This window comes from Aedes aegypti, chromosome 3 (assembly GCF_002204515.2).
Source record: "Aedes aegypti strain LVP_AGWG chromosome 3, AaegL5.0 Primary Assembly, whole genome shotgun sequence".
Classification (NCBI taxonomy): Eukaryota; Metazoa; Arthropoda; class Insecta; order Diptera; family Culicidae; genus Aedes; species Aedes aegypti.
In genome coordinates, this window is record NC_035109.1 from 69,589,081 (window position 1) to 69,614,809 (window position 25,729).

At 36.7% G+C, this 25,729-nt stretch overlaps 1 protein-coding gene across 1 annotated transcript; it reads left to right on the plus strand.

Moving 5' to 3' along the window:
- Positions 1-1,611: 1,611 nt before the first annotated feature.
- Positions 1,612-14,172, plus strand: LOC5567541 (transmembrane protease serine 9). The gene is made up of 3 exons (XM_001657486.2): positions 1,612-2,648; positions 2,715-3,109; positions 13,173-14,172. The coding sequence occupies exons 1-3, from the start codon at positions 2,421-2,423 to the stop codon at positions 13,957-13,959; spliced, it is 1,410 nt and encodes a 469-aa protein (XP_001657536.2). The 5' UTR covers positions 1,612-2,420; the 3' UTR covers positions 13,960-14,172.
- The last annotated feature ends 11,557 nt before the right edge of the window (positions 14,173-25,729 follow it).

The following is a 25,729-nucleotide window of genomic DNA, read 5'->3' on the forward strand; positions in this document are numbered from 1 at the left end:
AGGTGAGCAATGGTATTTACCGTATAAAATGATCGATTATTTACACATCTACGATTTTGACGTATATTGCGAGTGCAATCGAAGCAAACATCGATTTTCGTACGCCAAAGAAACAAGTTTTCAATCGTTGGTGTTGGTGTTCGTGTCAAGTACGAAATAGGAGTATGGACTAGAGTGTCCATTTCCCGGCCATTTTGCTCGTCCCGGGATTCGGGACAAAAATCTATGCTTGTCCCGGGAAATCCCGGGATCCTGGGATATATCAAATTTTCTATAAAACTAGCATTTTGGATGAAATGGAAGTGCAAATTTAACAATACGTTTTTTTTTGTTCAATAAAATAAACGAATAATGTAACTTTTCAAAATAATATGTTAATTATAGCAAATCAAATTTCAAATAAAAAAAGTCTTATTCTGATGAAGTAACCCAACAAAAATCAAAACTCAGCTTGACTAATTACGGATTTGGTATGGATTTTTTTTAATTCTCTATACCACTTATGAATGGGAGTATGATAAAATCTTAAGTCATAATTTTAAACCAATTTATTTCGAACATTTGAAAAGTCATAAAAACTTTAGCACAAAAGAAACGATTGAAGATCAATGAAGGTATTGTAGATTATGCTAAAAGTTAATTACAGAAAATTATTGACAGAAGTTTACTGCCGTAAATCGCAAGTCAGTCCCATCTGCATTTTGGTCGAAATTATATCAGTTTTCATTATATCTTCTAATGATCTTTCAGCTGCACTAACGAGAAATCACTTTTTGTTCAGTAAAATTAGGAAAAAATACGAAGTCGAATTGTCCCATAATGAAAAGTAAACGCATGTCAATCCCACTGCAGATTTGCGCATCGTGTGACGTTATTTGGTCATCTTTATATTTTTCTTGGAAAGGTAACAGAGTGAAAAGCAAATTATGAAAGTTTCATTAAGATCGAAACATGTTCTAATCTCCTGGAAATGTTTGAATATTTGTATGGAAAACGAGATTGAAAACTTCTTAGTCAATTTTTTTAATGCCTACTTTCTACAGATGGTACTGAATTGCGGCAGTATGTTGAAAAGAAAAGCATTAAACCTTTGCAACTAGACAAAACAATTTTTTCTTACTTGGTAAATTAATTCTTTCATTAAAAGAATTTCTCGTTTATTTTCTTTTTCATTATGTTTTTCTACTTTATCAAGTAAGGTTGATAGTGAGGAAAAATGTCATTGTTTTTCCTTGAAATTTAGTGGTTTTCATCAAACTCTACGTACATTTCAGAAATAAAATCCCGGGAAACGGGAAATCCCGAAATTTGTCAAATCCCGGGATGTTTTGTCCCGGGATGGACACTCTAGTATGGACCAATGCACGAGTTCATTATCTGACGTTTGAGCGGTGCCGTGTTATTTACGTGACCATGACAACGAGTGAATTCAGCACCGCTCAAACGTCAAATTAGTGAATTCGTGCATGGACCAATGCACGAGTTCACTAATTTGACTTTTGAGCGGTGCCAAGTTCACTAGTTGCCATGGTCACGTAAATAACACGGCACCGCTCAAACGTCAACGAGTGAACGCATGCATTGATCCATTGGTCCATTATTTGAGTTAAAAAATCTTGTGGCAATCTTGGATTTTGGCGCCATTTTGATTTTAACCAGTATAGGCCTGAGTGAAAGCAAAAATACTACAACCCTCACTGCTCAGCGGACACTAAAGGGATTCAAATACTTTTTTGTCAGTATACTGGTACACATATCTAGTTTCTTAAAGTGGACAAAGGAACTTGGGAATATTTCTGTGGCGGGAGTTATTCCAATTGGTCACTGGGTCAGGTCGGGTTAGCTTTTTTTTGGAACCTGCCCAGTTATCTTCATTTACTTGCCATGACAATCATTTATATTTGCATAAATCATTCATATCTGATATTCAACACTATAAATGAAGAGTTTAGCACTCTCTTTTAGAACTTCCAGAGAATGATTAGTTTTTTTTATTTTCAATATTTCAGGAAAAAAGTTCAAGAAATTTTCTGGTGTAATTGAACAGAATTTGTAATGAAATACAATTTATACTTGTTAAAAAAAATATTATGGAATGTTAATCTTTCAAATGATTCAAAAGAAAGAAACCTAGTTTGCAAAAACGAAGCGCAAATTAACATTCCTATAAGAGAGCACCCTGTACAAATAAAATGCGGTAACCCTTCCACTTGTTCCATGCCATAAAAGTAGCGTCCCACAAGACACATTCTACAAAACAAAAACATCCCGCATCGTTAGTACCTGATAACTCAATGCAGCAAGTGTTTTAGGTAGCAGTGGTGACAAAAACAGCCTGCGTCCTAATCCAGTTTACAAGCGCATCTTGTGCCGACAAGATCACTGCATTTCATTTTTCGGGCTGTGTAAAATGTACAACAATGTCGTTTGGAAGTCGTGTGATGCATTTGTTTCTTTTGGTTGCGTATTTTATTGGAGCCGCTTTAGTCAGTGCAAGGTTTCTGCAATCTCCTTGTCCAGAGGTATTCACATACCAAGTTGATCCACAAACTCGTAACTATATAGGTCGCATAAATGTGTATGATATTCACCCAGGAGAAGTGGCCCGACTGAGTGTCGATCTATCGATTGGAATGCAATTGCCGCCTGTGAGTATGAGATACAAACCACGTTGCATGAGTGACTCAATACTAACTAGGATTCTACCGTTCTAGAAACTAGTTGGATCCATTGCGTTGGTCAAATCGCGCCAAGCAACCATCGAAGACATTATCAACGGTAGACCGGCGCAGTATCGTGTATCCTTTCCGTTGCCAAATCTGTTGCCAACGGTGCTTTCCATCGCTCTAAATGATAAGATCATTTGCAGAGGCTACCGAGCTGCGGGACGAGTGCTAACCGCTATCAATCTAGAACACACCTTGTACACTCAGCTGCACTCGCAAAAGCTGTCACAGAAGGGCAAAAGTTTGCCTATCGAAGAATCAGACAGCGATCTGATAACGAGATTTCAAGATCAGGCGATCCCACCACAGTCGGCTTCGAACGTTTTCGTTAGACCGATGGCCGAACGGACCAGCGTTTCACCACCGCTATCAACCACAAAAACGTGAGTTATACCTATCAGATATTTATTGCGTTGAGTGTCGTTTCAGCGTATTTGAAGTGATCGATGTTGCTTCATAGATTGTTTCTTCCGTCAACAACGTCGACTGATAAATGTTTTTAACAGTTCTCGCTAAATTTATGATCTCACCCATTAGTAACCAAGTGCGTAACAATGCGTTCCTGAGTATATAAATGGATTCACACGTTTTTTTAATGCTACAATGCAGAGAAGATCCTCTTCTGTCTCCCGGTTGTGATACTTTTATGGTGGTAAGCTCCATCGAAGTTGATACGCGATTGGCGTATTAACTTCGATGGAGCTTACCACTATTAATCTTTATCCATTCGTTTCCTTGAAAACAATAAGCTACACATTCGGTTACAAATAGCTTTTAGGGCGAGATCTTTATTAATTATCTGAAATTAAAAAAAACTGAATTTGTAGCTAACTTTGAAGCACAATCTATTGGAGCTTTACTTCTTCTTCTTCTTTCTGGCGTTACGTCCCAACTGGGACAAAGCCTCAGCTTAGTGTTCTTATGAGCACTTCCACAGTTATTAACTGAGAGCTTTCTATGCCAATTGACCATTTTTGCATGTGTAAATCGTGTGGCAGGTACGACAATACTCTATACCCTGGGATGTCGAGAAAATTTCCAAACCGAAAAGATCCTCGACCGGTGGGATTCGAACCCACGACCCTCAGCTTGGTCTTGCTGAATAGCTGCGCGTTTACCGCTACGGCTATCTGGGCCCTCTATTGGAGCTTTAATAACCGGTAAAACTATTATACACATCAATCTGACTTGAAAAAATCGAATTGAGATTTATTATAAGAAAAACTTTTATAAGATTAATATTGTTAGAGTTACAACAACAACAACAACAACAAAAGACTTTTTTCAATAACATTACATTGGCAGGATTTTCATAGTATCTTCAACAGTATTCCATCGATTTCTGGCCAGTATTTTAATTAAATTCATTACGTAATTTTACAAAATCCTTTGTAAAATTTTACAGACTCTAAGCCGATATTATAATAGAATTTTCAACAGGTTTATTTTGAAGTACTGGACAACATTCTCAAAGGTGTTAAGGCAGGGTTTCGAAATAAATATTGGGCAAGGTTCTTAATCGTTTATAGGCAAATTTCTAAAGTAGAAGCTTCAGAATATTCTGGACTAATTATTTCATGATTTTGAAAAGGTTTCTCAAAATATACAGAAGGAAGCTATGCAGCAATTACCTATTTTTTTATTTTTCCCAAAGAAATTTGTTTCATTCACTAATTTTTGTCAGTTTTCATGAACTTCATTTACTGCCTTTGTCAAATTTAATGCGAATATTTATGCATTCAAAAAAGTGGCCCTGACACAAAATTATATCTGCGTGGAAACGGGGTTCAACTCAATTGGATTGTTGGATTGTTTCAAAGCAATTCCGTAGTTAAGCCCAATCACTCAATGTTGGCTAAATTTCCTAGGCCCCCACTAGGTAAAAAAGATAAACTCAATTTTTGGTTAATTTAATTCAAAATTGCGTTCTTCCAACCCAAACATAAAGTTGCATTTTTTAAAATTTAGCATACTGGACCAAAGTACCCCCATTGGGTAGCTCTTTCTATTTTTGACAACATTTGTGAGTAAGAATTTTTCCCTGTGTTCGATTTGACCCGCGGTTTAAACAGGTTTGAAAGACATGCTTTACACTTTTCTTTTCAGTGAGGGCATAAAATTACACGCCATTGCATTATTGCGATGAGAATGCCATCTCTGCAGTATGGTCTTATCCATCGGTGAACTGAACTTAGTCGGTTTAAGAATTTTGACACTAGAGCGCTACCAGAACACGTGGGGAGCATACGTAAGCATGCCCTACTCAAGTGTCTCAATTGATTGTGGATAATACTTTTTTTTTCTGATTTTTTCGTACTTTTACTGTATTAACCCGTTAACGCCCAAGGTATTCCACAATTGTGGTGATCCCAAAATTATATCAAAAGTAACGTTTCCACGCCCAGATAGCCGTAGCGGTAAACGCGCAGCTATTCAGCAAGACCATGCTGAGGGTCGTGGGTTCGAATCCCGCTGGTCGAGGATCTTTTCGTAAAGGAAATTTTCTCGATTCCCAGGGCATAGAGTATCTTTGTATCTGTCACACGATATACACATGCAAAAATGGTCAATCGGCAAAGAAAGCTCTCAGTTAATAACTGTGGAAGTGCTCATAAGAACACTAATCTGAGAAGCAGGCTCTGTCCCAGTGGGGACGTAACGCCAGAAAGAAGAAGAAGAAGAAGAACGTTTCCACGAAATAAACACAGTTTCTGCAAAAAAAAAAGTTTATGGGGAGGCTATTATTTTTAGAATTATTTTGCTTTGTATCAAGACAAAATAAATGCTAGTTGATCCTTTAGAAACAGTAAGCGTTGAAAAAAATATTTTCGGTTAGTTACTACCAAGGAGGAGAAAACTGGGGCCTTCCTTAGCCGAGTGGTTAGAGTCCGCGGCTTCAAAGCAAAGCCATGCTGAAGGTGTCTGGGTTTGAATCCCGGTCGATCCAAGATCATATTTTCGTAATGTAAATTGCCTTGATTTCCCTGGGCATTGATGATAATTTACCTTTTTTATCAAAATCAATGATTGTTAGATATTAGCTGAAAAATTCGACATTTTATAGTTTTTATTTTCAAAAATGGCTTCATTAATCATTAATCAGAAGCCTGCTAAAAATATCAAGGTAGCAAATCCAGAGTTAATTTTAGAGTAAGTAATCCAGATATCAAAAAAAAATTTTTAGGGCATATATTTTAAATTTAAAGGGAAGTCATATGAGTAGATGTTTTTTTGTTTAAAGTACGTTCTGATCGATGTAGTGATACAGTATTAATATGAAAAATAACATACGCCTTCATAGAGTTGCTTATTTAGTCCCACGTCACATTTGAAACACAATAGAAAAATAAATGCTTTATTTTTAGAAGACCTCTTAGAGCACAATGGCCTAAATTGGCAACACCGCTGTAATGAAATCGATTTTATTTTCCACATAATATTTTCATAACATATTATTCTAAGACTACCGATTGAAATATTTGAAGAAAAACATTTACAATTTGCTGTAGATCGATAAATGTGCGTACATGAATTGAAAAGTATGAGACTTTTTAGTAAAACGACCGTAAAGAGTAAAAATTAAAATTAACCCTCTAATAATCAACCCCGCCTTTAGACGGGGTACACTGGAATGTTGTATATTTTTTCTTAGCTCGGATATCGAAATGATTTTATTTTAGGCCATAACACGCATTTTAGGAAAAATGTATACGACTTTTGAAACATTTTTGTATTTTTGAAAAATGGTTGAAAAATTGTATTATTTTGAAGCCTACAAATGTTCGGGTCTAATTTAACGTGTGATACAAAAACTTGTACATTTTATATTTTTCTACAATCAACCTATCACAGAAGAAGAGCCTGGTGAAAATGAAATAATTTCAAATCGATTTTTCCCTTTGTTACACGGAAAATGAAACATGTGTTTGAAAATAATAAGAATTTTTATATTCTCAAATATACTGCATAAACTCAAATTTTTATTATTGTCAAAAATGGGTACTCAGAAGAGGCTTCAATAAAAAATAAAGAAGGATAGGGGTGCTCAAAAATAAAAATTAGAAAATCAAAAACCAAAATTGATACATTTGCGAATAAAAATAAATCATTGTCCAAAACGTGTTCAGATCGCTTTTAGATAGCGAATAATCCTCACGATTTAGCTCTCGCACACAAATTTAGTTTTTTAGTAATCTAAACTAGTTTTGTACTCACTGTTAACTTTTCTTTTCTGCTGGGAGTGAAAGGATGGTGTATCCGCAAATTTGACCATAAATGTTTAAATCACTAAAGTGACCTAGTGTCACAGAATGATGGAATATTATTGATTTTTAAAGCTCTTGGCATTAAAGCATCAAAGCATTAAAGCATTAGCACAATTGTAAAGGATACAAACATACAATTTGTTCATAAAAATAAAGATTTTTGTTATGCGAAAAATAAAGTTTAATTTTGACCAACAGCTTTTCTTAGAAGTTTTTGGAAAATCTTTTTTGTTCTTTAAGTTAGGTATGCTGTTTCGCTCAAGAAAAGTAAAAATTTCTGCCCAAAAAATGGTCAAGAAATATCATACAGTGAGCTCCATTTGAATTGACATTTCTTTTCAACTGCGTACTGCGATCAAAGAAAAACGCTTTTCTTGAGCATTTCTTGCAAGAAATTTCCCACGTATCGAGATAGGCGATTACTTTTCTGTTGAAGTGCATACTTCGCTTTAATCAAAAGTATTTTGCAAGATTTTATATTTTCATACATTGTAGAATAATAGTTTAAAATGCACAGAAAACCGATTACGATTTTATTATTTAATAAAAAAGATATAGCATAAACAAAGTGTCCACTTTATAAAATGAACAGTCCTTATTTTTGTTTGCTGCAATGGAATCAGACACTATTGAAGATCAATATCCACTTAAAAATTATTTGAAGATAGAGTATACCCAAACTTTTTCAACAAAAGGTTCTTCCTAGTTTTATCTGGTACGCATTTGTTGCACAAATTAAGCAATGTATCGTAAAATGGGGTAGCTTTAATAGTTATTTTGGAAAAAAATCTGAATATTTCTGCAATCTGTTTTGAAGGTCTTTAATTTATATTTTTGAAGAAAGTATCGATATCTCAGTTATCGATTGCAGTTGAAAGATATTTTCAAATGTCGGTTCTGGGGTAACCTTTGATAATCAGTATGAGCAACACATAAAAATCGACAATCAAACTTCAGTTTGGCATCATTGCAGTTGAAACTTGATTGGGGAATGAAAATAGAGAAAGTGGATTAGATTTTGTTCATAAAATAACAGAAGTTTTAGAAAAAAAATCGTGACAAACAACAATTTTAGTTGAAATATATAAAATATAATATTAAAATATCGATCGACATTCATTTTTAAACATTGAATTCAACATAAATCGAATGTTAAACAAGTATATTTTGAGCAAAATCGAATGAGTTTCTTAGAACAAATAAGGCATTTAACTAGGCTTGTAACATTATTTGAGAATTTCTGACTTCGATTACGAAAATGGCCCCAGTTTGTAGAAATGATTATCGCTAAGAAATTTGACACCTGATTTATGTTCTACACACTATGAAAGTTCCATGCAAATGTCAGTCTTAACAGATATACATAAAAGAGTGAAAAAAATATCGAGCGGCCATCTTGGATTTGACGCCATATTGATTTAATGCAATAGAATGAGTTTATTGTCTTATTAGCACTCAAAATGTTGAATTTTAAAGCTACCATTACGCTGAATCTCTTCTTGTTCTTGTTTTCCCTGACGTTACGTCCCTACTGGAACTGAGCCTGCTTCTCAGCTTACAAAAACAGATGATTTTTTTTCTGTTCGGAACATAAACCACTTTGACCAATATTTGATCTATTGTTGTACAGTCAACTCCCCATAACTCGATATTTAAGGGACCATCGAGTTAGGGACGTATCGAGTTATAGAACACAAAACCAGTGCAAATGCGAGTAAGGGAATAAGGGAGAGATGACTGTATATCCCGTGTCCTTTAGTGTTTAGTGCATGTCGTGTTACCTTATCACTATCAAGAAGTGATAAAGTACAGGTCGAACTCGATTATCCGGGGACTCGATTATCCGGGATTCGATTATCCAGAATTTTACACTCGATTATTCGGAATTTGTTTTTTGATGTTTTTGTTTTTCCATTTTTATGCATAAATCTGAGTTAATTTGGTATTTCAATATACAATATGAATAGTTTTGCAGTTTTAAACGTGTTTAAGAAAAGGGGGGTTGGAAAAGTGTTTTTTTGTGTATGCTGGTCAAAAAAAAATTTTTTTTCTAGTAAAGACCCCTACTGTTCCTAGAAATAATTTCTGGCTACGCAACCGCATCATATAAATAAAACAACAAAAAAAGATAATATTTAACCTCTTGTGTCGAAGATTTCAATTTTTTTCTTAGTGATTCGATTATCCGGAGGATTTGATTATCCAGAGTGAAAAAAAATCGATACTCCGGATAATCGAGTCCGACCTGTAGTCGGTTTTCTCACAGTAGTAAATCCTAACTTGATCGCGGGAAAGGAATCTTATTGAAAGGTTCCGCTATTTATACACTTTGAAGAATGTGGTGCACGAATTCAAAAATTTGACGTTTGAGCGGTGCCGTATTCACTCGTTTCCATGGTCACGTAAATAACACGGCACCGCTCAAACGTCAGATAGTGAACTTGTGCATCGGTCCATTGGTCCATGGGGAAGACAGCATTGTTCTGAGTTACTCACACCTTCTCAGATATTACCGAATCGAAGTAGTCAATGTTTAAAAAACGTTCCTAATGGACCAATGCACGAGTTCACTAATTTGACGTTTTAGCGGTGCCGAATTCACAGGTTCCCATGGCCACATAAATAACACGGCACCGCTCAAACGTCAAATAGCGAACTCGTGCATCGGTTCATACCAATCATGTAAACTTTGACGTTGCATCTGGTTTCAAGGAATGTTAGATAGAGAAGTTTAGATTTTATATATTTGATAAACTCAGCAAGTATTGATTATCGATTCTAATGAAGAGCCATCCCACTCTGTCATGTTGTAGAAAGCTTCAAGAGATACGAGATCATTAATTCTGAATTATGTTTTGTCTTATATCAAATCAGTTGAGAATTCGTCATGGGAAGCAAAATTGGTCTCAGTTTGTGAGAAACTCAATTTAAGTAATTGATCCAACGAAGAGTTGAAACTTTGTAAAATCTGCTAACTCCAGCCCAATTATATTTTTAAGTAATAGTTCAGTTTTAGAACTACGCTGGAAGAAATTTAAATATCCCACTCAGTAAATGACCTCTGACAAGCATTGCCAACTGCATAGGTAAAACACGACGTGGACATTTTGCACTACGAAACAAATAACCTCACGCTTATGGTTCTATGTTTAGATAGAGCCGAGCAAATTGAGTTACTCAGAGTTGCTAAAAAACAACTCGTGATCTGGCTCAAGATCAGTAGGCAGTCCCACCCCTTGGTTCACTGGTAGATTTTTACCCCATAACGCACCATGAAAATATGATCTACCAGCGTTATGGGTCAAAATAGATGATTGAGTAGGAATTTCTTTTTTAACGCTTATTTGTTACCAGAATAATTTATAGTATGAGGGTTTTGGGGCCCAGATAGCCGTAGCGGTAAACGCGCAGCTATTCAGCAAGACCAAGCTGAGGGTCGTGGGTTCGAATCCCACCGGTCGAGGATCTTTTCGGGTTGGAAATTTTTTCGACTTCCCAGGGCATAGGGTATCTTCGTACCTGCCACACGGTATACGCATGCAAAAATGGTCATTGGCATAGTAAGCTCTCAGTTAATAACTGTGGAAGTGCTCATAAGAACACTAAGCTGAGAAGCAGGCTCTGTCCCAGTGGGGACGTAACGCCAGAAAAGAAGAAGAAGATGAGGGTTTTCTCACTTCCTTAGCAAAAACAAATGAGTGGGATCTGAAATTTTAATTTTACCCAAACATGTTAACCGAACTTTTATAAGGAAACAAATGTATGGCATCGCTTTGAATTTCGATTTAAAGGCTAACAAGTTCAACACATATGGCAGTTGTAGTTTTCAAGCAAAAGAAATTTGGAATGTAATCAAAAATATCTCTTGCTGCTAAATTATAATTAATCAAATTTATTATCAAAAACTACATATCATTACTATGCAACTCGTTTTATGGGGGGCAAACAGTTATAAAAAATAAGCTTTTTCATTGTTTTTTTTTAGTCAAAAAAATTTTAAGTATTTTCAAAGTTTACTCTCTCTTCCCAAATATGCTCACTAAATTTCTATAAGTGATCATGTCAAAAATATATATGTCATTATATATTATTATTATAAAATCTAGGGTTTCTCGTAGGTGTTTGGTGAAACATGTTTTGAGTATAATCCAAAATATCTATGTCTGCTAAAATATGTTCACTGGACTTGTACAAGCAAGTTTATACCGAAAGAGCTAGATATCATCGCCACGAATTTTGATTTACATGCAAACAGGTTGGAAACCTAAAGTGTTTTGTATTTTTTTTAGTAAAACAAGTTTAAAGTAAAATCAATAATTTATATGTCTACCCCAAAATGTTCACTGCAGTCAAATTGATGTCAATGAAATTACATGTCACCACTTTAAGTTTTATTTTATACGCAAACAGATCATTTATTAATATTTTTCTAGTGAAATTAATTTTCAGTGTAAATAAAAAAAACTATATTTTTACTAAAACATTTTCACTGAATTTCTACAATAACTTTCATGTCTAAAAAGCTATATTTCATCGATTTGAATTTTCTTAATAGTTTCATCGTTGATTCTATTTTTCAAAATGCTAGGAAGTGTCTATAGCTAAATAACATTGACATAATGCGTCTATTTATTTAGAGCCAAATAAAATGTACGTTGGTCTGGAATGATGTTTGATTCCATATCTGAAAGAATTTCCGAAATTACTTCGAAAACAACAGAAATAAGCGTTGTCGAAGTTAGACTTCCGGCTTTTTCGGTTGGATGTGAAGGTGTACATTTGATCATGCTGTAGCGCTACCGGGTGAGTAAATTCCGAGATATAATGTCCACTGAGTGGAAGACATCAGGTATATGAACGAGTTCTTCAAACATAATATAATTACATTCTGTATCGTTTTCAAGTTATTTGCGCAAATCATTGTCCTCAATTGAGGACGCTGGGCGTTCGGGGCATTTGTCCTCAAAATAGGATGCAGGGCGTTATTGGGTTAAATTTTTGAATGATCAAACAACATAATATTGGTTAAGTTTTTGACAGTTAACTTCAAGTATCACTGTATGTTGCATGTTACTCCAAAGGGTAGCATAAAAAATGTATCTTCTTCTTCTTTCTGGCGTTACGTCCCAACTGGGACAAAGCCTGCTTCTCAGATAAGTGTTCTTATGAGCACTTCCACAGTTATTAACTGAGAGCTTTCTTTGCCGATTGACCATTTTTGCATGCGTATATCGTGTGGCAGGTACGAAGATACTCTATGCCCTGGGAATCGAGAAAATTTCCATTACGAAAAGATCCTCGACCAGCGGGATTCGAACCCACGACCCTCAGCATGGTCATGCTGAATAGCTGCGCGTTTACCGCTACGGCTATCTGAGCCCCCAAAAAATGTATATTTGTAGTAAAATAAAACAATAAATAAAGTTAAAGGAAAACAACATTTGAGGTTATTGAAACATATTCAAATTTACGTAAGCAATCTGCCAATACATGTGATAAAAATATTTGTTCCACTTAACCCATTCCATAAAAAGTACCATGTTCAAAGCCGGATTCCCATACATAATGATCTATCTCCGTCGTTTCTCAACTGATTCTTTACAGTTTTTCTGTCACGAACTACAAATGTCCTCAAATTGAAAAAAAAATGTGTGAAAGCTTCGAAAAAAATGCACCTAGACACAATAAGATGTAGCAGAAAAACTACGCGTCGAATCATCTTGAAGTCTTCAGCGCATTTGTTCATTTGATGGTAAGGACCATTTTTTTCAACTTATCTGTAACTTTTTAATCAAAAGTTTTTATTCAACTTTTTCAATAGTTATCAAACATTGAAGTATTTTGTAATTCATCACAGAAAAAAATGAAAATAATCGGACAAGAAACGGCAGGGATATGGCTCTTTGAAGTTGAAAATTGTGTATGGGAAAACGGCTTTGGTGCATTTTATATGTCCAATACTGTACCTGTAGCACCAGTTATACAGTAGTATCGTGAGAATACAAGCTAAAACGAAACAATGAGGCGAAACGGGGTGTTGTAAGTTACTTCGTTTGACGATACTTAGAAATTCGACGCGAAATTACGATTTCCGGCCCATAGTGCACTTCAGATACGCCGTTGCGATACTCACATTTTGATTCGTGATTCTTAACTAATATTGCCTTCTCTCTAACCTCAGGATCTGTGGTCGTCAATCGGGTACATTTCTAAAGCAGTACGCCATAAATGGTGAACTGGTACAAAAGGGCCAATTCCCGTGGAATGTCCCTCTGTTCGACCTCATTCAGCAACGCAACCCCAAGTACATGTGCGGCAGCACAATAATCACCAAGAAACATCTCCTAACGGCAGCGCATTGCGTGTATGACATCGACGATTTTATGCAGCCGGAAAGACTGCTTGCCATTCCTGGGATGTACAACATTGACAACTTCTTCGAAGAGAACGCACAATTTGCCTACGTTGGAGCTATCTTTCCTCACGATGAATACGCACACGAAGACGATTTGAACGATGCAGATTTGGCTGTGTTGCTGCTGAAGAAGGAGTTGCTGTTCAACGATCACGTTGTACCCATCTGTCTGTGGCAAGGAGAAAACGACCTGCGAAGGATTATCGGCCAGGAAGGCTACCTTGCGGGATGGGGTGTGACTGAAAATGGCGTTTCCACGGTGCCAACCTATATCAGGACCAGCATTGTGAGCAGGCGCCAGTGCAATTTAAATCTGGAACGTGTCTACCCGAGCAATGCACGGATACTTTGCGGTGACGGTCAGGGGTCAAGTCCGTGCAATGGCGACTCCGGCAGTGGACTAGTACTGAAGCGGGGCAATCAGTATTACCTGCGAGGAATTGTCTCAAGAGGATTGGTCGATCCTCGGACGCTCAAATGCGACGTGACAAAGTACGCAGTGTACACCGATATAGCGTTGTTTAGATTTTGGCTGAAAAATGTGATAGGTTGAGGTGATAGTGATAAGTGTTGAAAAGTATGCTCAAGAATACTCAGGTGCTAAGAACATTCTTCGGTTCAGTGATATCATTGCATATATTTGTGCAATTGTGTTATGAGATAACTATAAGACTGTTTGAACTTATAAAGTTTGTCGTATTGCACAAAGCTCATTTTGTAATGGATTCGTTCTGAATTCTAAATAAATATGTTCTGTGAAAACGTGTCTCTCCGATTCAATGTGGATATATCACTCTTCCTAAATGAAATCAACCAAAGCCAAGTATTTTAATTGAATACACAACATGTTATGAACTTTATTTTCAAAATAATTTAATTTTTGGCAAAACTGTTTTTAAAGAAAGTTCAAAATGTGTTTAAAAACAAATGAATTCCGTTTTTTCGTCCAGATTGTATAAAGCTGATTTTTTTTTTTGTAATACAGAGGGATTCCGTTTTTGGCATGCTCCGTTTTTGGCAGCCCCCGATTTTGGCAACAAAAGGGATCCGTTTTTGGCAACAACTTTTTACACCTAATTTTGAGTAGAAAATTGCCATAAACAATAGTACATTGAGGGTATGTCTCACCAATGTGCGGTAAAACTTGAACTAGCAACAACTATACGGGATTACTTTTTTTCTTCGCTTAGTAGTAAGGCAACCGATAAAGAAAGACTACTTAAGATGACTGCAAATGAATTCTCTAACAATTTATATTTCAATGGACAGTTGCATATCAGGAGCCTTCCCAGTAGCACGCTTCATATTGATCGTAGGTACCGAAATCCGGGGGTAAATTGATCACTGGGGTGAATTTGATCGGGTCGGTACCAAATAGCATTTCCTTTCAAGGATGCTTAATACTTCGTTTCCATCACAGACATTCCATGTTTTCTAGTTTATAGATGTCTAAAGATGGTTTTAAACTATTTCATTTTTATTACGGTCAGTTTTGCATAGAAATATTCACAGTTTTTAAGGATGTTAGCAATACTGTTGGAAATATCAACACCAGTGTTGTAAGCAATCACGGTAGTCGACACGTTTTCGCTGATATTCGACAGCGCTTCCCTTCAACATTCACAACACGAGCAATCAAACGAATGTCAAAAAGAAAAATGTTAATTGAATGCCACTGACCACGATAGCTTTGCTATCGGTTTTGTTTGTTGCTGTTCCGCTTTCACTGTATGTGTGTCACATTCGGCATAACAGAAAAGATCAAACTCTTCATGTTGTTTATGATCCGATGTCTGAATTCTATGCAAAACTTATGATTTCTGCAAATGTCATCGTGTCCGACGACATTCGATTGACACTTTTTTGTGTTTGTCGACGTTCATTCTAAGGCTCGTGCTGTGACTGCTGACCATGGCAACGAAACGAACGTCGCGCAGAGTGTCAAATGTTTACAGCACTGATCAACACTAAACAATCTGCTGGTGCTAAGCCTGCATGTAAACTTTGAGCGTTGAAAATGTTGTGTTAGCTTCAATGTGAACTGCTGAACTCATTTTTGAAATCGTTCAGCATTTAGTTGTTTTGCTCATAAAACCGTTTTTTGTTGAATAAAGTGCTTGTTTCAAGGGAAATTGCATACATTTAGGCGTATTATGCAGATTAACAAAGTTTAATTTTGCAGACATACCGTAAAATGGGGTGAAGTTGATCACATTCGAGCGATTCTGTTCTGTAACTCCTAGTAGAATGCATGTATTATTATCCAAATATTTTTAAAACATGTACTGGTTGGATATCTATCAAATTATACAAACGAAATTTCGACGAAATGTTCACTTAATAACAAAATCATGTATTTTAAATCAAAAAGTGAAGTTTTTGATTCCGGGGTGAAGTTGATCAATTATTGCGATAAGTTTCCTAAAATAAAGTGATATGCTATTCACTAAATTTGGGGTCTCATTTTTTAATTTGAATGTTGGAAATTACAGAACACACCACATTAAACGCCTAAAGGTATGCAATTTTAATTGAAATTAGCAACTCGCGCACAAAAAAGTACATTTTTTACTCAGAAAATGATTGTTTATCCACAATGCAAATTCAAAACTGGATTTACAGAATATATCTGCATTGTAAGAAACAGTTTATTTAAATGTAGTATTTATATAACCTTGTCAATAGTCGATTGTTTGGAGAAGAACACTTCAACAGTTCATCAAACATTCCATGAAAAATCTGTTTTGCCATGGTATAATTATCTTGAATGTCAAACCGAACTTAGGAACATCAAGGGCAGCCATCAGGTAATACGACGTCACAAAAATTGTGCTAATTGCAACCGAATCATAGATCTCTTGACAGTTTATACATGTAGGTACGTGAATAATCAACTTCTCCCCACTGATCAACTACACCCCGAATTACGGTACACGAGTTGTAAGAATTTTGACATCATTTTCAGATTCAGGAGACCCAAATTTAGTAGATAAAATATGCTTCATTATATAGTGATCAATTTCGCCCCAATGTGTCATTTTCAATTTTTTATATTAAAACTAATTTTATTTATTTATTTACACCGTCTACGATAGGGTAGGTGTACCAGTTATGGCCATAGTGGTTCCCTATTTCGCCATACGTGATAACTTGAAAGTCTCATTATTTTGAAAAGTTTTTTTGTGTTCTAGCAGTAAGATATAGGGTATATTTTGATGTTGAAACATTCGAAAAGATTAAAAATTTGAAAGTTATCCGAATTTTGCAAATGGCCAAATAGGGAACCACTATGGCCATAACTGGTACACTTTCCCTATATCGTACAGACTGAAATTAGTATATAAAAAAAGAAAAATCAATTTCTGATTCTATTTGAAAATATGTTCTTCGTCACGTCAAAATCAAATTTTTCTCCAACATCGTTGAATGCTCGCAAGCAAGAACTCAAGGAGCTGTTATAACCATAGTTAGTCCGATGATTTGGTATATACAGAAGAACAGCTTTTTGAAATCTTCTAGAAGGAGCATTGAAACTCAGCAGCTCCAGTAGTGCAGGGCAATCTATTCCCCCTTTGATCAGGTCGAATATGAACAGACGTTGCTGATTGGTACGTCTGGCTGACAAAGATTCACACTTAAACAGAGTATGCGAGTTCGGTAAATAAAATCACCGAAACAAATCGGTAATTCACGATATTACCGATGTTTCGGTAATCAAGCAGTTTTTGACAGCGTGCCAAAGACAAAATTACCGAACTACGGTGAACTGTTGAAGATCTGTCAAATAAATTACCGAAAGATCTGTGAATCGTTAGTTTTACCGAAAACTGTAAAACATTTTACTGATGTTTCGGTAAACGGACTATTAGGTTACCGAATTCTGTAATTTGGCTGAATGACAGCATGAATTCATATTGTATATTTTTGTTTCCCCGTTGCAACGAATCCCTGTGGTGTATCGCTTACTCTCAGCATCCGATAGATTTTAGGGACACTTCGTTATGATTAAGGTAAGTAATATGAATTTAACTTTTTATCAATCTGTAACATAATTATTTGCCATCAGCCTCCGCTGCTCTCTCGTTGTTCCCGGCGCATCGAGGAAATTGAAAATGTGACATCACATCCGACGTCATTTCTCACATCTGTTGTCTCGTCAAAATATTAAGTATGCTGGATCCGGGAACATATATCTCAATATTTATAAAAAGCAATAACTTATTAATAAAAGGCCATGAACTAAAATTGTCAACATTGTTCTTTTTTGTCTAAAAATTTGGTTCCGAGGAACAAAAATCGGTGCACCGTGTTTACAGTTCTTCGGTAAACGATTACCGACCAATCGGTTGTTTTGACAACTGAGATCGAATTTGCGAATTACCGAAAGGTCCGTAATTTATTCGTTTACCGAACGGATTACCGACCGTTCAGCTGTTGAGATTTCGGTAAATGGATTACCGAATTCGGTGATTTGATCGAAGTGTGTTCCAATCTTATCAGCTGGCATCGTTCATGGTAGCTCGGCAAATTCCTTGCATCGTTCCACGGTAGCCTACTCAGCGCAAACCTCAGGAATTTTTTCTGCACTCGTTCTATTGAAAGTATCTGCGTAACCTGAGATGGACACCAGACAGGAGAGGCATATTCTAAGATGCTCCACACCAAAGAACAGTACAGCGTTTTTAAGGCGTATACATCTGTGAAAGAGTTCGTGTGCCTTCGAATCATTCCTAGAACGGAGAAAGCTTTGCGGCAGTCAGCCCGATGTGCTCGTTAAATCTCACCTTGAAATCTATCGTAACACCAAGGTCGCAAATTGACTTTACGCGGACTAGCTCCTCCGCCCCGATGAAGTATCGATGCTGGTATGAGGTGTTGCAGCGAGTAAACGAAATTATTTTACATTTCCCGCTATTCAAGCGCATGCCGTAGTTGTCGCACCAAATGAGCATGATGTCGATGTCCTCCTGGAGGGCGATGCAGTCCTGAGGAGATGATATGGTGCGGTAGAATTTCAGGTCATCCGCGAACGACAGATTGCATGAAGAGAGCAACGAATACAAGTCGTTTATGAAGACGTTGAATATAAGTGGCCCCAAAACACTTCCTTGTGGAACTCCGGACGTAATGTTGAACGTACGAGAACGCGTTGAGTTGACCATCACAAAGGCGTATCGGTTCGTTAGATATGAGTAGAGCCACTCGGTGAGCCATCGTGGAAAGCCCAAGCGCTTGAACTTCTTCCGGCAAGCATAAAAATGTTAAATTTTATTTCATAAAAAATCGATTATATAAACTGATAGAGATCAATGAAGTACTGATTTTACCGAAACAAATTTGGCAATTTTTTAATTTCAAAGAAAATTATGACAAAAAGTTGTGAAAAAGTGATCAATTTGCCCCCGGATTACGGTACATGTAATATAGTGTCTTTTGAATTAAAACCATACAATACTTGCACATTAAGGTGACACGGGAGACCGTGTTATTATCCCTATCTTTTGTCTCACTCTAACAATCACCATCAAAACTCTGAAATTTCGAGTTTAAATGAACCGACGAAGCTGAAAATTGAATAGGTTGTGCACTACATTATATAACTATAGTGATACATTTTTCGCATCGATATATGGAGTGGTACTTGAGATTTGCTTCTTCAAATGAATAGGATGATTATGATGACGTGCCGTGCGGCCTTGAAAGTTCTATCACTACTCTATAATTGCTTCCAAGAGTCAGGTTATCTGCAGACAGGATAACAAGCTATAGTAATATGGAAAAGTTTTTAAGTTACACGGGAAATTAGATCAAATATATTCTTATTTTTTATTATTTAATCGAAACTTTTAAAACGAAAACAATTTTGATTTCCAAGAGAATGACTTCTTCCGACTTCACATTAAAATGTATGTCTATCCTTTGTCCTTTTAAGCACTTCTAAAATGTACGTACCCTTCTAAAATGATCAAGTTGTTTGGTTAGTTGCCATGGCAATGTATGGCAAAGACGGAGCCTTAGTCTAAAACAAAGGACCGAAATTTTGCAACGCCTCAAGTTGGAAAACTGCACCAAGTCAGAACTTGGAATTTGAAGTAGAAAGAGCAAAGATCAGGAAAATTGAAATCCGAAGAAGCAAAAATTCTACTTAAGTCGTCTTCGACGGGGGGAAGATGTTCCAAGAAAAAATATGTTTCTTTCGGCAAGCATAAAAAACTTGAACTGGCTCTATTTTACTGATTTTTGAAAATGCGAAATAACCACGAAACAGTTACATCAAGCTTGATTGAGCTTCAAAGTCGGAAATTTGCTTCTAAGCTGCAAATTTTAAGCTCATTCAAGTTCAGCAAGAAGTGGATCCATAATTTCAAAAGGCGATTCAACATCCGAAAGCTGAAATTATCCGGAGAGAAACTGCCAAGTGATCGAGACAACATTGAGCCGTTTAAGCAACAGTTTTTTGACTTTGTTAAGGAAAAAAACTTATCAATTGATCAGCTTTATAACGCCGATGAATCCGGACTGTTTTTTAACATGTTGCCTGGTTATACATTGGTACACAGTAGCGAATTTTCAGCGTCAGGACATAAGGCAGCCAAGGATAGAGTCACATTTATGCCTTGTGCTAATGCGTCAGGGACCCATAAACTGCCTATGCTTATGATTGGAAAATCTAAAAATCCAAGGGCATACAAGAATAATCAGTTGCCACTGCAATTTGATTCTTCTAAGAATGCATGAATGACCAGGGACATTTTCCAATCATGGTTCTATGACACTTTTGTTCCAAGTGTTCGGCAATACTCAGCACGTGTTGGAATAGATCCTAAAGCTTTGCTCCTGCTGGACAATTGCACAGCGCATCATTTTGAAGACGAGCTGCTATCAGACGATGTACAGATGTCTGTAATATTCCTTCCGCCGAATGTAACACCAATAATGCAGCCAATGGATCAGCATTATAATCCAAACGATTAAGCTGAAATATAGAAAAAATTTTCTCAGGAAATCACTTTCTCGTCTATGGATAGTGCAAAACATTTGAAGACCATCAACCTGAAAAATGTTGCATTTTGGCTTCACGGAGCTTGGGCAGAAGTGTCAGAGCAAGTGCTGCGGCAGGCGTGGAGGAATATTGGCATATTTGTGGGCTCAAAGTTTCATGCATCAGCTTGTCGACGATGTCCCGTTATCCATGTTGTTCCGGAAATATAGCGCCACCCAACCGGTGGCACCTTCAAATTCAACCGATGAAGATCAGTGTACCGAAGACTTTTCTGATGCCGACATTTTGGCCTTCGTTAATAACGAAGAGATTCCAAATAAAGACGACAGTGATGAAGATGATGAGTATTTGAATCAATCAGACATCCCAACGGTTGATGCAGTCAATGAGCCCAAGCGTCCTGAGCATATTCAGCATCACCAGACTATAAATAGTCTGAATTATGCTATACAGTGGGCCGAAAATAATGAATTGGAGTTAAATGATATTTTACACTTACGTAAAATGAGAAGCATTGCTTTGGACAAGTGTGTAAATAATTAAGATTTTTTTACACAACATTTAATTTTACAATGTCGAATAAAAAGAAATAAAATAATAAAAAAAAACTATGTGTAGTCAGCCTTTTTTCCTTTTAAATAATTAGTTACAAATAAAAATTAATGAAAAAATTGGGTTCCGATTTTGGCAAGGTTCCGATTTTGGCAACTGAAAATTTTGCTCTTGTTGCCAAAAACGGAATCCCGCTGTAACCATTTTCCTTGCTTTTCCCACGGTTTACTATATTTATAAGGTTATATATTCCGAAAACTGACAGCTACTTGACGACGTCATTCCTATCCACCACGAGCAAATTTATTGAAAAAATAATCTAGTGATCCAGATCATACATGCTACGATAGGATTAACGTCACATATTTACAAAAAAATTTGATGTTTACACAAGTTAAGAGACTGCCTTGTCTTGTTCGTGCCGTGCTTTTTCTCAGTTTTTTTTAGAAATTTTTGTCAATTCCTTCATCGCGAACCAGAAACCCACGATCCACTTATACAGAGTATCTTTCCCCAACATCTCTAAAAATCTATAAGCGATTACTCCAGCTTTTCTTCCGGACATTGTCCAAAAGTTCATTCATAAATTTCCCCAAGTTTTTTTTTATTCACAGCACATCTTTAAAAACTTCCTTAGACGTCTCTTTAGTGATTTTACAATTTCAATTGATGATTTGACTTTTCGATTTATGATTTTTACGAGCTGTCCGGAATTTGAATCAAAGTGTCCGGAATATGAGGCAGAAGTAAGGAAGCGTCCGGAATAAAAATCATGAAAAGTCCACAAAATTCAATTTATTTAAAATTATTCACGTTGCGGAATCCAAAATCTTCACCCACGATTCGTAAGTTAAATGTTTTGAAGGCTCAATAAAGAGGAGAAACCATACATAATGATTTATTTTATTTATTGTAAAAAGTCTTCGATAAAACTCACTATCGTACAGACTATAGCTTATGCGCTATTTCTTAATCTAAACACATTTTTGGACAAATTAAAATCAAACAAGTGGTACACTTCATTAAAACGTTGACAACACATATTTAGAGGGTTATTCTGCCCATACTGGGTGCGATGCGTAGCCCTTCTGAAGAAATCGAATCTTCTCGTCGACCTTCTCGGTGCGTTGAAGCGTAGCCTTTCCATGAGATCGGAGCAGTCAAGGTTGTTGTTGAGCAGGTCGAATATCAGCAATCGTTGAAGAAGTTCCCGTCGATTCTGTAGTGTAGGCAACTTTATGAGGGCACAACGCTGTTCATAAGGAGGGAGATGGTGATTGTTACGCCATGGGAGATGACGAAGTGCAAATCGGAGGAAAGTTTTCTGTACGCGTTCTAGGCGAGCGATTTGAACAGCATGGTAAGGTGCCCAGACGGTGACGCCGTATTCCAATATACTGCGTACAAGAGATACATACAATGATTTGAGACAGTATATATCCCGAAACGCTTGAGTATTGCGTCTGATTATACCCAGAACTACAAATGCCTTTGCTGTCACGGAAGATATATGTTGCGAGAATCTGAGCTTAGCATCGATCGTAATTCCTAAATCTTTAACATATGCAACTCTCTCCAACACGCTATCGCCCATAGTGTATTCAAAAGCGAACGTTGATTGTAATCGCGAGAATGTAATTACGGTGCTTTTTCTAATGTTCACCTCCATATCATTTTCCTTGCACCAGTCCAGCAGACGGTCAATGTCCATTTGTAGTGCGCAGCAATCTAAAGGAGATGTCACCACACGGAAGAATTTGAAGTCGTCAGCATACATCACTTTAGAGGATTTGATCACAGTGCATAAATCGAGAGCAAACAGCACAAAAGAAGCGGTCCTAGGGGGCTGCCCTGCGGGACACCAGATGCGACTGCAAATGGGGCAGAGATTGATGATCCAACCCTTACGTATGCTTTGCGACCTGTTAGATACGAACGAATCCAATCTGTTAACCAATTTGGAAACCCATATCGTTTCAGTTTCTCGACTGTGATGGCATGAGGGACACGGTCAAATGCTTTCGAGAAATCGACGTAGATGCTGTCCACTTGCTGTCGTCTTTCGATTTTGTCTATGAGAAAAGACACGTAGCTCATGATGTTGGTGGTAGTTGACCGTTTTTTGACAAACCCGTGTTGTTAGTCTGCGATGATATGGTGCACCGACGGGTATACGACGTCGAGTAGCATACTCTCAAAAATCTTCGGTACGCAATCGAGGATCGATATACCTCTGTAGTTTTCGACATTGTGGGTGTCACCTGATTCGTGGATAGGAGTAATCGCCGCCATCTTCCACATTTCTGGAAAACATCCCTCCCTTAGCGAGCGGTTGAAGAGTAACGTCGAAGGAAGAGCTAGCGAGGAGCAACACGCTTTGATAAACGAAGGCTGTAGCTTATCTGGACCTGGACCTTTCGAAGCATCGATGTGGGACAGCTTACTTTTCACATCTTCCTCATTGAACGATACTAAAGGCATGCTGATATCAAAGGACGGCAGACTATTCAAGTATTCTTCATTCAAAGGTGGTGAGTTTTTACTTGACACACTTTGAAAGAAACACGAGAATAAGCCTGTGGACTCGGTGGGCGACGTAGACGTGGTATCTTTGTAGAAAACGTTCAGAGGAATTCCGTTGCTCGTTGTACGCTGCCGAATATATTTCCATAGATGCTGTGGGTTTACCTTCATATCGTTTTCGATGCGAAGCACGTAAGACCTAAAGCATGCTTGGTTCAGACACGGTGTCTTTGTGGAGTAACTTTATTACAAAAAAATAGGTAAGTCCGAAATTTCGAACTAAAAACAATTAGACTTTGCTCTTTCATTTGCGACCAAAATCAAAATAATCGGTCGGGGGGTCCAGAACATTTTTTTTTTATTTTGTGTGAAGTATTCATGGATATGTGTTTTTGTACCGACACACATTGCGTTGAACATAGATACGGGACAAACTGCAAGATCAAACCATTTGAACACCTTGGCTTAAAAGGTAAAGTTGTTCTTGCTCAAAAGAGCTGTAATAAGCATATATGATATACGCATAATTGTAAAACTGTCTCAAACATCATTTTAGTTATTGTCCACGAAAAACCTTGAAAATCGTACTTAAATTGGTCATAATGATGTAAGAAGTTATTAGGAAATATTTTTAATAGGTGAAGATGCATCGATATCAAACCTCGAATTTTCAAGAGCTTGTTTGTAGATTTGTATCTTGAGAACCTGACATCCTTTTGCGTTGAACATTTTATTGATTAGTCGCCACCAGCAAGTGACCAGTGAGTTACCGGTTGTCTGCTTCTCTAGACTTGTGCTTTTGAAAATTCGAGGTTTGGCTTCTATGTATATTCACCCTTAAAACCATTGATAACCGAGTGTGTAGCTCTTTGTTATTAAGCAGATAAACGGACCAAAATAAAAAAATGTCACCGCTGGGAGACAGAGGAGGATCTTCTCTTCGTCGTATGAAATAAAGTGTAAATCCATTCGTTTGCTCAGTAATAACAAGCTATGGCTCTTAGGACGAGATCATAAATTATGCGAGATTTCTCTTTTTACTCGTAGGGGATGGTACACAAATTATGTCACGCTAAATTTCAATTTTTTCGACCTCCTCCCCCCCCTTTGTCACACTTTCTATGTGAGTCCTCCGATAATTTTGTAAGGCTTGTTACGCATGGCTTAACCTCTCTTGGAGCGTGACTTAATTTGTGCATGACCCCTAGATCCAAATTGACTTATCCGCCTTTCAAACAACACAATTTCAGTTATTCGAATTAACTAGTAGAGGGCTTCGCATGTGATAAACCTTGTTATAAGGCATGTAATATACTTGCCCCATGGTGCAGACAAATACGCTAATTTGGATGGTATTTGAGAAGTTTCAAATCTTATATTTTTTTGTTATTTTCTTAATGGCACAGTGCTTATGAAAAGATCAGAAACTAACATCATGAGGTTAAAATGGGTTTGGGATTTTTGTACTTGTTTGCAGTACTATAACCCCATATTAACCCCTATACCTTCATTTTTTCAAAATATTCAAATCGCGGTAACTTTTTTGTTTCTCAATATTTTTGAAAAAAAAAAATTCCACAACTTCTCAAATAACTCTTTTATTTTCAGAATCTGTATCGGTTTTTATATTCGGAGATATTCCAAAATTCCTTGGGGGACCGACGCATAGCCATAACTCTCGTAATTATCTCTGGCTACAGATTTTTTATCTTATTCGGTTATTCGCTTTTCAAAACTAAACTTTGATGAAAGTCTATTGTGAAGAAATTGAACAAATCGGTGTAACTGTTTTTGAGCAATGAGCTTTTATGTTTTTGGTACCACTCTAGCCGTAACGAGATCTTGAAAACTTCTTAAAACATCATATTGAAATTTTATATGGGAAGTGTCGGTCCCCCAAGGAACACCGAAATATTTTTAAAGCCAGTTGACCAATGGTCAATACCGACATAGATTCCAAAAGTAGAAGAGTTTTTTGAGAAGTTGTGAAAAAAATAGTGGAAAAATATAGAGAAACAATTAAGTTATCGCGATTCAAATATATTTTTGTGCTGAAAAAATGAAGCTGCCGGTAGAGGGGTTAAGCTAAATAATAGCAAACAAAATCATGAATATCTCTTCTGCTATCTGTCGAATTGAATTTCTCTCTTCAGCAAATTTCTTTATTATGGTATGAAGAATGAGCTTTTACAATGGGATAATAAGTTTGTACTTACATTACAGTACAAGCGTGTTTGGAACATAC